Consider the following 11,617-nt stretch of genomic DNA (forward strand, 5'->3'; position numbering starts at 1 on the left):
GAGGGCGTGGTGGCTGCCCAGACTCCAGTTCTGTGCTCCCAGGCTCCCTCTGGCTTTCTTTCCCAAACTCAGCCCTGTAGCTTGGGAGACACTGACAGACTGCATGCCATATGTAGAAAAAGGCTGACTTTTATTTTCCTGCAGAGCATCTTCCTCGGGAGAGCAGGGAGCCCCAAGTCTTCGAGTTAAGAGCAGGAGAATCCCCTTGACTAGGTTGGGGTCTGAGCCCAGAGGCAGGGCCTAAGGAGGTGCAGAGACTAGGGCCGGGAGTGGTGAGGCAAGGTTGGGGCCTGGAGGGACAGCTATGACCGTTGAACTTGCAGACCCTGGTCCACCTTCTTGGAGTGGAAGCCAGCGGTGCAGAAGGGGACCCCTGAGGCGCAGAGGCAAGTAACAGTGCCAGGGGAGTGGTCAGGGCAGATCCTTTCCTTCTCAGGAGGCTGTTGAGGGGGAGAGTGTCATGCCCTAAACAGTGAAGGGACAGATGACTTCCATACCCCACTCTTCCTTGCTGGTGAGAAGGGGACCTTGGAGTTCAGTGGCTGAAACTCAGAATTTAGGGTATGGAGCTGGACCCAGAGAATAAAGTCTCAAGTAGTAGAAGGGGCAGCTCCTTCAGTCCATGGATTTGGGCCTCTGGCGTGAAGCAGCCAGGGCCTGGATGTTAAGGATTTAGAATTCATGGGGAGAGGAAGAACAGGGCTTGTAACCAGAGTGAGCTCCTCACTCTGCCTCCCCATCCTGGGGCCGAGAGAGCAGGTGGAGTTTTCTTTGTAGCTGGGCCCGGAGGTAGCGGAGGTCTTGCTGATCAAGCCCGTGAGCCAGGCCCAGGTAGAGGGTAAGGAGGAAAGCAAGGAGGAGACGGTCCGTGCCCAGGGTAGGCACCACCCACAGCACTGTCAGCAGCTCCACACACACTGGGTGGCGCAGGTGGGAGAAGAGTCTGAGAGCCCGGGGAGACTTCAGGGCCAGAGGCTCGCCCAGCCCCAGCACATGGTAGTATACCTAAGAGAGGGAGAAGAGCTTAGAAATAGAGTCAAGCCCTTTTCTCATCTTGGGCACTTCTTTCCTCCTCTTCCAGGCACCACCCTTCTAGAACTCAAGCCCAGGAACCCCCCTTCTGAGACATGGACCCCTGATCCTGACTTCTGATCCATGTACCTTCCCCAGGCCCAGGAGGCCCATGCTTGCTGCCCTTATGAGGGAAAGTCAAAGGGAAGGGCCACGAGGGAGAAGCAAAGAGACAGTAGAAGAGCATGGGAGGAGGGAAACCCTTGAAAGGGAACGAGGAGTTCTAAAACGGGTCAGAGGTCATAGGTAGGGATCTCGGAGCCTCACCTGTTTGAGGCCCATGAGCTCAGCATAGTCAAAGACGAGAAGGATGCTAAAGATGAGGAGCCAGGAGATGACATGGAGCACAAAGCAGAGGAGGGGCACCCAGGTGGCCCATGGCTCAGCCCGAGCCTCCCACAACACAGGGCCTTTGGGTATGGGCTCCCAGTACCGCATCACCAGCTGTGGAAGGATAAGGGGCTGGGTATCCCAGTGGCCTAGTCTGCCCGACCTTGGGAGACCCAGACCCAGATCTGCCCCCACCACAGGCTAGCCTGCAACTCTCCCCCACCTCTCTCCTAAGCATCACCACCAAATATTCACCATGTGGAGGGTGCGTGCTGGGTGAGGTCCCAAAGATGTAAGGATGGCCTGTCTCTACCCTGAGAACTTATAGAATAGATGGGGTGACCTGATAGCTACACAAAGTAGTAGCCTGTGCCAACCACCCAATGAAAAGACAGACAAGGCCTTCTCTTCAGACCTAGGGAAGTGGTTTTGAAGAAAGGGTAGGACTGAAGAGAAGGGATCTCAAGCAGGACATAAACAAAGTTGCAGAGGTGAGAAGCATATCTTGTGCTTAGGGAAGGACAAGTACACCCTTCTTGATAAAAAGTAGGATATGTGCTGTGGAGGAATGGAAGCTGAGATTAGTTCCTCAATTCTCCTCCTGAACCCATATTTTGCCCCTCCAATCCAGGGCACCCCTCCCACACTTGGTCTCCCTTGGGGACTCAACTGCCAGGATTTCATACCTGCAAGGCCAGGGCCTCATACCTGCAAGGCCAGGGCAGTGCAGGCCACATACAGTGACCTCTGAAGGACCCCAAAGTACCGGGATGTCCATGCCTTCACTCTTTCAGCTGCCATGAGGCTGTGCTGCCCAACAAATAGAAGCAGGAGCCCCAGATCCCATGCCAGGGGGGCAAGGATGCTGCGGTCCTGCAGGGCAGCCAGCCATCCCTGGCGGGCGTCTACAGGAAGTTGAGGGAAAAAGAGACAAAAGATCGAAACAGTGGCAGAATGTTTCCCCCACCCTCATCTCCTCTTGGAGCCCCAGGCCATGTCCCTTACTGCTTTCAAGAGCCTTAATGCTTCCTCTCTAGGCTGTGCCCATCTCACTTTTCCATCCCTAGTTTCTGCCCTCTTCCCTAGGCCTCCTGCAAACCTGGGGAAGAGGATTTATAGAACAACGCATGTTAGGCAGTTGCAAAAAGCATGGCTGGAGAGGCCACGCTGGATTGCCCCTCTACTTCGGTTCTCCAAATGCTCCTTCTTTTTAACACTCTCCTCTCAACAGTCCTCTCTACAAAACACTTTACTTAGAATACTCCGGTTACCGCCCTTTTCGGCTCCCTCAGTCCTCACTCTCCCGCCTCTCCAAAACTCTAATCCTTGAGTTCCTAATTTAGAACTCAGGTCTCCCTCCCCTGTAGCTTCTCGGCCGCTTTCAAGGTTCGAGTTCCCTCTCTTGGACTTCCCCTGTCATTTGTTTCCAAGCCCCGCCCTCAATCCCTCTCCTACGGCTCCACCTTCCTCCTCCCAGTTCATCCTCGATCCCTCCCGCTCACCCGGACCACCAGACTCCGGGATCCCTCCAAGAAGTGGCCGAAGGGAGGTAAAGCGCACGAACTCCACTCCGGTGCCAAAGGCCAGGATGAAAGAGGCGAGGGCAGCAGGGACCAGGAGCAGTGCAGGGGCCATGGCGAGAAATGGAGGGGTGGGGAAAGGGGCGGGGTCGGGATTCCCGCTGCCACAGGCCCCGCCCGCGGCCCCGCCCCCGGCCGAATCCAGCCCAGGAGGGCGGGGCTCCCGCACGCCACCGCCAGGCTTCCGGCCCGCCGGGCGCAGCCTTCTCCATCCAGCTGTGGATCGGTCCTGGGATGCGTGTCCCGGCCTGCTGTCTCTCCGTCACAGAAGGGAATGTTAGAATCCCGAGAGAGAGCTGTTAAGGGTAGCGGCTCTGCAGCCGCTCACGTGGGTTGAATCTCAGCTCGTCTAGTTTTCCCATCTAAAATGAAAAGTTACTGTTTTACCACAAAATAATGTATGGAATACATTGTACAGAATACAATGTACAGAATAAATTCTGTAACTTACTATAAAGTTGAGTTGTTGACTGGCCAGTTGCTAAGAATGGCAAATAACTTATCTGTAAATACTGAAAGGTTTGTTGTAATAGTGCCAGAGATTGTTGATTAGTAACCACGAGAGTAAAAATGTTAAAATATTTGTGATAGTAACCTTTGTCAGAATTAAAGATCATGCAGCTAAGGACCTTGTCACAGTAGACGTACACATAGTAGGGACCTTAGATATCATTAGACTAATTCCATCAACTTATAGATAGAAGAAACAGGTCCAGAGAGATAATTGCCTGAGTTAGGAAGCTGCTAATCCTGTAGGCTAAGGGACCAGAAAATTGCTGAGCAGCCTCTCGCAGGCTTTACTTCCTTCTCCGTCTCCTGGGCTCAGTACTCCCACCCTCCTCTGAATCAATGCTGTTGTATGCTGTACCAGACATCTTATGTTTTCCCTTGAATTCAGTCTCCACCCTGCTTTCTGCTTCAGTAAGTTGTCCCAAATGGACGGTATCAATGAAAGTCACAGTTTTTATTGAGAAAGTCCTCTCGCCGGGCGCGGTGGCTCACGCCTGTAATCCCAGCACTTTGGGAGGCCGAGGTGGGTGGATCACGAGGTCAGGAGATCGAGACCACGGTGAAACCCCGTCTCTACTAAAAATACAAAAAAAATTAGCCAGGCGCGGTGGCGGGCGCTTGTAGTCACAACTACTCAGGAGGCTGAGGCAGAAGAATGGCGTGAACCCGGGAGGCAGAGCTTGCAGTGAGCCGAGATCGCGCCACTGCACTCCAGCCTGGGCAACAGAGCAAGACCCCGTCTCAAAAAAAAAAAAAAAGAAAAAAGAAAAAAAAAAAAGAAAGTCCTCTCTACACGACTGCTCTTGCCTCATCTTTTTGAGCTTGGAGGTGATCACAACAGAGCTGTGGGTACTAAGGCACTGCACTATTCTTTCTGATTTCCCTACACCCTGCCTACTTCTTTGTAATTATCACTTTATTAAACTCTCCCCCAAATTATCCTAATTTCACTGTGCTATTCATTTCCTGCTAGGACCATGAATAGAGACACTTACCACACAAAGCAACGTGCTACAAGCTATGGGGTTCATTGGAAGTGTAAGAGGCCAGACTCGGTGGCTCACGCCTGTAATCCCAGCACTTTGGGAGGCTGAGGTGGGTGGATCACTTTAGACCAGGAGTTCGAGACCAGAATGGCCAACGTGGTGAAACCCCATTTCTACTAAAAAATTTTAAAAATTAGCTGGGTGTGGTGGTATGCGCCTGTAATCCCAGCTACTTGGGAGGCTGAGGCAGGAGAATCCACTGGGTGACGGAGCAAGACTCTGTCTCAAACAAAAAAATAAATAAATAAAATACAAGGAAGTGTAAGAAAAGATCCCTAATCTCTAGATGTTTAACCTGAGGCATTTAAATAGTACCACTCATGAAGAGGGAGTGTAGCTGAGTGCTACATGGTGCTCTACAGACAGCAGGTATGGTAAGAAATCAAGGTCTCTGGCTGGGCGCAGTGGCTCACAGCTGTAATCCCAGCACTTGGGAGGCCGAGGCAGTTGGATCATCTGAGGTCAGGAGTTTGAGACCAGCCTGGCCAACATGGTGAAACCTCGTCTCTACTTAAAAGACAAAAATTAGCCAGGTGTGGTGGCAGGAGCCTGTAATCCCAGCTTCTCGGGAGGCTGAGGCAGGAGAATCGCTTGAACCCGGGAGGTGGAGGTTGCGACAAGCTGAGATCTCGCCACTGGACTCCAGCCTGGGTGACAGAGTGAGACTCTGTCTCAAAAAAAAAAAAAAAAGGAGCTGGGCGCGGTGGCTCATGCCTGTTATCCCAGCACTATGGGAGGCCTATGTGGGTGGATCATGAGGTCAGGGTTTAGAGACCAGCCTGATCAACATGGTGAAACCCCGTCTCTACTAAAAATACAAAAATTAGCCGGGTGTGGTGGCACACACCTGTAGTCTCAACTACTTGGGAGGCTGAGGCAGGAGAATTGCTTGAACCTGGGAGGCAGAGGTTGCAGTAAGCCGAGATCGCGCCACTGCACTCCAGCCTGGGCAACAGAACAAGACTCCCTCTCAACAACAACAACAACAACAACAAAAGGAGCCGGCGCAGTGGCTCACACCTGTAATCCCAGCACTTTGCGAGGCCAAGGCGGGTGGATCACCTGAGGTCGGGAGTTCGAGACCAGCCTGACCAACATGGAGAAACCCTGTCTCTACCAAAAATACAAAATTAGCTGGGCGTGGTGGTGCATGCCTGTAATCCCAGCTACTCAGAAAGCTGAGGCAGGAGAATCACTTGAACCCAAGAGGCGGAGGCTGCAGTGAGCCGAGATCACGCCATTGAACCCAGCCTGGGCAACAAGAGTGAAACTCTGTCTCAAAAAAAAAAAAAAAAAAATGGAAAGAAAGAAATCAGGGCCTCCGGGACATGGACAATTTTAGAGTATGAAAGCTTTGAGTTGTGCAAGGGGACTAATACTTATCTGGGTCATACTGTCTGCCACCCCCACAATGGCTGTGCTTAATGTATATTATGAGATTAGATATGTTTAATAGCCAGCAAAATGCTTGGCAAATCTCATGCTATTTCTACTACACCAAAGTTTTCCAAACTTAAGTATTACTTACATGCAGAAAAGTGTACATAAGTAATCAACTATTTTTTAAAAATTGAAATTCATGCAACATAAAATTAACCTTTTTTTTTTTTGAGTTGCGGTCCAGGCTGGAGTGCAGTGGTATGATCACAGCTCACTGCAACCTCGAACTTCTGGGCAAATGGTCCCTTGCCTCAGCCTCCTGAGTAGTTGGGACTACAGGCATGTGCCAACACATTCAGCTAACTTTTTATTTTTTGTAGTGATGGGGTCTCACTATGATGCCCAGGTTGGTCTCAAACTCCTTGGCTCAAGTGATCCTGCTGCCTTAGCCTCCCAGGGTGCCACCATGCCTTGCCTAACCACTTTATTTTATTTATTTATTTATGTATTTTTGAGACAGAGTTTCGCTTTTATTGCCCAGGCTGGAGTGCAATGGTGCGATCTTGGCTCACTGCAACCTCCGCCTCTTGGGTTCACGTGATTCTCCTGCCTCAGCCTCCCAAGCAGCTGGGATTACAGGCGCCCACCACCACATCTGGCTAATTTTTGTATTTTTAATAGAGATAGGGTTTCACCATGTTGGCCAGGCTAGTCTCAATCAAACTCCTGACCTCAGGTGATCCACCCACCTTGGCCTCCCACAGTGCTGGGATTACAGGCGTGAGCCACCACACCCGGCCTAGCCTAACCACTTTAAAGAGAATAATATAATGGTATTTAGTACATTAGTACATTAGTAATAGGTACAACCACCACCTCTATCTAGTTTCAAAACTTTTTTTTTTTTTTTGAGATGGAGCTTTGCTCTTATTGCCCATGCTGGAGTGCAATGGCTGATCTCCGCTCACTGCAACCTCTGCCACCCAGGTTCAAGCAATTCTCCTGCTCAGCCTCCCAAGTAGCTGGGATTACAGGCATGTGCCACCACGCCTGGCTAATTTTGTATTTTTACTAGTGACAGGGTTTCACCATGTTGGTCCAGCTAGTCTCAAACTCCTGACCTCAAGTGATCCACCTGCCCCAGCCTCCCAAAGTGCTGGGATTACAGGCATGAGCCACCACGCTGGGCCTTCAAAACATTTTCATCACCCCCAAATAAAACTCCATACCCACGAAGTTACTCCCCATTTTCTCATCTCCCCCACCCCACAGCCACTGGCAACCACAAATCTGCTCTTGTTCTCTATGGGTTTACCTATTCTGGATATTCCTTACATGTGTAATCACATAATATGTGTTCTGTTTCTGGCTTTCCTTCACTTAGCAAAATATTTTGATATTCATCCTCAAAATATTGTAGCATATATCAGTATTTCATCCTTTTCTATGGTTGAATAATATTTGATTATATGGGTATATCACAATTGTTTATCCACTCATTTGCTGATGAATATTTGTGTTGTTTCCACCTTTTTGGCTATTGTAAAAAGTGCTGATATGAACACTCATGTACAAGAATTTGTTTGAATAACTGTTTTCTTTTCCGTTTTTTTTTTTTTTTTTTTTGGAGACAGGGTCGTGCTCTGTTACCCAGGCTGGAATGTAGTTGCACAATCATGGCTCATTGCAGCCTCGACCTCCTCCCACCTCAGCATTCCAAGTAGCTGGGATTACAGGCATGTGCCACCACACCTGGCTAAATTTTTTTTTTTTTTTTTTTGAGAGAGGGTCTTTCTCTGTCACCCAGGCTGGAGTGCAGTGGCATGATCTCAGCTCACTGCAACCTCTGCTTCCCAGGTTCAAGTGATTCTGCAGCCTCAGCCTCCCCAGTAGCTGGGATTACAGCCACATGCCACCATGCCCAGCTAATTTTTTTATTATTATTATTATTATTTTTTGAGACAGAGTCTCCCTCTATAGCCAGGCTGGAGTGCAGTGGCATGATCTTGGCTCACTGCAAACTCTGACTCTCTGGTTCAAGTGATTCTTCTGCCTCAGCCTCACGAGTAGCTGGGACTACAGGCGCACGCCACCACGCCCAGCTAATTTTTGTATTTTTAGTAGAGAGGGGGTTTCACCATGTTGGACAGGATGGTCTTGATCTCCTGACCTCATGATCCACCCGCCTCAGCCTCCCAAAGTGTTGGGATTACAGGCGTGAGCCACCAGGCTCAGTTAATTTTTTTTTTTAGAGTTTTGCTCTTGTTGCAACGGCATGATCTTGGCTCACCACAATCTCCGCCTCCCAGGTTCAAGTGATTCTCCTGCCTCAGCCTCCGGAGTAGCTGGGATTACCGGCATGCACCACCACGCCCAGCTAATTTTGTATTTTTTAGTAGAGACAGGGTTTCTCCATGTTGGTCAGGCTGGTATCGAACTCCTGACCTCAGGTGATCCAACCACCTTCGGCCTCCCAAAATGCTGGGATTACAGGCATGAGCCACCACACCCGGCTAATTTTTGTATTTTTTAGTAGAGATGGGGTTTTGCCATGTTGGCCAGGCTCGTCTTGAACTCCTGACCTCAGGTGATCTACCCACCTTGCCTCCCAAAGTGCTAGGATTACAGGCGTAAGCCACCGCACCTAGCCCATTTTTGTATTTTTTGTAGTGACAGGGTTTTGCCATGTTGCCCAGACTGGTTGCCCGTGAAGTCCTGGGCTCATGCAATCCTCCCACTTTGGCCTCCCAAACTGCTGGGATTATAGGCATAAGCCACCCCACCCAGCCTGGACACCTGATTTAAATTCTTTTGGGTGTACACCTAGGAGCAGAATTGCTGGACTGTTCGGTAATTCTGTATTTAACCTTTTTTTTTTTTCCTCCAATTTGAGAGCAGGTACTGCTTAAGTGCTTAGATTAGAAAAACAATCACAGTAGACACCTTAGCTCATTCTTCTAATAAGTCTGTTGATCCGGTTCTCCCTGTTGCCAGCATGTCCACTTTCTACAAAATGGGTGGTCTTTTTCTTTATTCTACCTTGTGGAGAGGATAATTTGAAGGGCTACAGGAAGTTATTTGCTTCTTTGAAGCATTTTCCAACAGTATAGATCTCAAGAATCAGATCCTCCATGCAGGTGATGCCATATTTTCCAAGAGATAAAGCAATCGAAGTGTCATCTGTCAAAGCAATTTGCTTCTTATTGATTTTTGCCACAACCATGCTGGTAGATTAGTTCATTTACTGACTTCAGCTTTGGGTACCCCCATGCCATATATGGTTCTACAATCCTCAGCATGTTCATTGAAGCCTTGTTGAGCTTCACAAAGTTTCCATTGAAGTTTTAACAAAGGCGAAGAAGCTGCAACACCTTTCGGACCTTTGGGTTCACACCACTGATACCTCTGATCCTGATGACAAACGGCAATTTGGGTTTTGCAGGTACATAGAAGTTGCCAGCTTTTCTGGCCATCCTAGCCATTCGAATTTCAGTTCTGTACACCTGCCTATATTCCTTGTGATAGTGCTTCACTTTTTCATAGATAAGCTTCCTCCTTGCCTTTTGAATCATCTTTTGGGCAAATTTCTTTCTCGGGCCTTTGATCTTCAGCTCTGGGAAATTCCTTCGCTTTTTAAGGGTTTCTGGCATAGCAAGAACCTCCTTCTTTTTCTCTCTCTTTTTTTTTTAAGACGGGGTCTTGCTCTGTCTCCCATGCTGGAGTGCAATGGTGCGATCTCGACTCAATGCAACCTCCCCCTCCTGCATTCAAGCAATTCTCCTGCCTCAGCCTCCTGAGTAGCTGGGATCACAGGGGCCGGCCACCATGCCCGGCTAATTTTGTTTTGTATTTTTAGTAGAGACGGGGTTTTGTCATGTTGGCCAGCCTGGTCTTGAACTCCTGACCTCAGGTGACCTGCCCACCTCGGCCTCCCAAAGTGTTGGGATTACAGGTGTGAGCCACTGCACCCCGGCCCTCTCCTTCTTATCTACAACACTCTACGTGAGGGTTCCAGCCAGAAAAGAGGCTACTTTTTTTTTTTTTTTTTTTTTTTTTTTTGAGAGGGAGTCTCGCTCTGTCGCCAGGCTGGAGTACAGTGGAGCAGTCTTGGCTCACTGCAACCTCCGCCTCCCAGGTTCAAGCGATTCTCCCGCCTCAACCTCCCGACAGGCGCCTGCCACCACGCCTAGCTAATTTTTTGTATTTTTAGTAGAGACAGGGTTTCTCCATGTTAGCCAGGATGGTCTCAATCTCCTGATCTTGTGATCTGCCCACCTCGGCCTCCCAAAGTGCTAGGATTACAGGGGCGAGCCACCACGCCTGGCCTTTTTTTTTTTTAGATGGAGTCTTGTTCTGTTGCCCAGGCTGGAGTGCAGTGGCGCGATCTCAGCTCACTGCAACCTCCACTTCCCGGGCTCCAGCAATTCTTCTGCCTCAGCCTCCCAAGTAGCTGGGATTACAGGCACATGCCACCACACCCGGCTAATTTTTGTATTTGTAGTAGAGACGGGGTTTCACCATGTTGGCCAGGCTGGTCTCGAACTCCTGACCTCAGGTGATCCACCTGTCTTGACTTCCCAAAGTGCTGGGATTACAGGCATGAGCTGCTGTGACTGGCCTTTTATTTTTTTGAGACAAGGTCTCACTTTGTTGCCCAGGCTGAAGTGCAGTGGCTCGTGTCCACCCACTGCAGCCTTGACCTCCTGGGCTCAAACGATTTTCCTCTTAGCCTCCCAAGTAGCTGGGACCATAGGTGTGTGCCACCATACCCAGTGAATTTTTGTATTTTTGGTAGAGACGAGGTTTTGTCATGTTGCCCGGCTGGCCGTGAACTTCTGAGCTCAAGTGATCTGCCAGCCTTGGCCTCCAAAGTGCTGGGATTACATGTGTGAGCCACTGCGCCCATCCATATGTTTAACTTTTTGAGGAATCATCAAACTGTTTACCGCAGAGGCTGAACCATTTAACATTCCTACCAGCAATGTATAAGGATTCTAATTTCTCCACATCCTTGTAATCAACCAACTTTTAAAATTTAAATCTGGCTGGGCACGGTGGCTCAAGCCTGTAATCCCAGCACTTTTGGAGGCTGAGGTGGGTGGATCACTTGAGGTCACGAGTTAGAGACCAGCTTGTGCAACATGACAAAACCTCGTCTCTACCAAAAATACAAAATTCACCGGGCATGGTTGCACACACCTATGGTCCCAGCTACTTGGGAGGCTGAGAGGAAAATCGTTTGAGCCCAGGAGGTCAAGGCTGCAGTAAGCCGACATCGAGCTACTGCACTTCAGCCTGGGCAACAGAGTGACACGTTGACTCAAAAAGATAAAAGGCCAGTCATGGCGGCTCATGCCTGTTATCCCAGCACTTTGGGAAGTCAAGACAGGTGGATCACCTGAGGTCAGGAGTTCGAGACCAGCCTGGCCAACATGGTGAAACCAAGTCTCTACTACAAATACAAAAATTAGCCGGGTGTGGTGGCATGTGCCTGTAATCCCAGCTACTCGGGAGGCTGAGGTGGGTGGATCACTTGAGGTCAGAAGTTAGAGACCAGCCTGGGCAACATGACAAAACCTCATCTCTACCAAAAATACAAAAATTTAGTAGAGCCCCGTCTCTACTAAACAATAAAAAAAAAAATTAGCCAGGCATGGTGGTGTGTGCCTGCAGTCCTAGCTACTCAGGAGGCTGAGGTGG

At 49.5% G+C, this 11,617-nt stretch overlaps 1 protein-coding gene and 1 pseudogene across 4 annotated transcripts; both read right to left on the reverse strand.

The window, feature by feature from the left end:
* Positions 1-109: 109 nt before the first annotated feature.
* Positions 110-3,343, reverse strand: NRM (nurim). 4 transcript variants are annotated; one of them, XM_019028916.3, is made up of 4 exons: positions 2,904-3,343; positions 2,110-2,306; positions 1,339-1,515; positions 110-1,005 (listed from the first exon to the last, which is right to left on the reverse strand). In XM_019028916.3, the coding sequence occupies exons 1-4, from the start codon at positions 3,034-3,036 to the stop codon at positions 724-726; spliced, it is 789 nt and encodes a 262-aa protein (XP_018884461.1). In that variant the 5' UTR covers positions 3,037-3,343; the 3' UTR covers positions 110-723. The 4 variants fall into 4 exon arrangements, with proteins under 4 accessions (XP_018884461.1, XP_018884462.1, XP_018884463.1 ...); XM_019028917.4 differs by lacking the exon at positions 1,339-1,515 and having other exon boundaries at positions 2,904-3,102; XM_055389929.2 differs by lacking the exon at positions 110-1,005 and having other exon boundaries at positions 1,373-1,515; positions 2,088-2,306; positions 2,904-3,141.
* Positions 3,344-8,861: 5,518 nt separating this feature from the next.
* On the reverse strand, positions 8,862-10,887 carry LOC101140902 (large ribosomal subunit protein uL30-like; annotated as a pseudogene).
* Positions 10,888-11,617: the final 730 nt, after the last annotated feature.

Source organism: Gorilla gorilla, chromosome 5 (assembly GCF_029281585.2).
Source record: "Gorilla gorilla gorilla isolate KB3781 chromosome 5, NHGRI_mGorGor1-v2.1_pri, whole genome shotgun sequence".
Classification (NCBI taxonomy): Eukaryota; Metazoa; Chordata; class Mammalia; order Primates; family Hominidae; genus Gorilla; species Gorilla gorilla.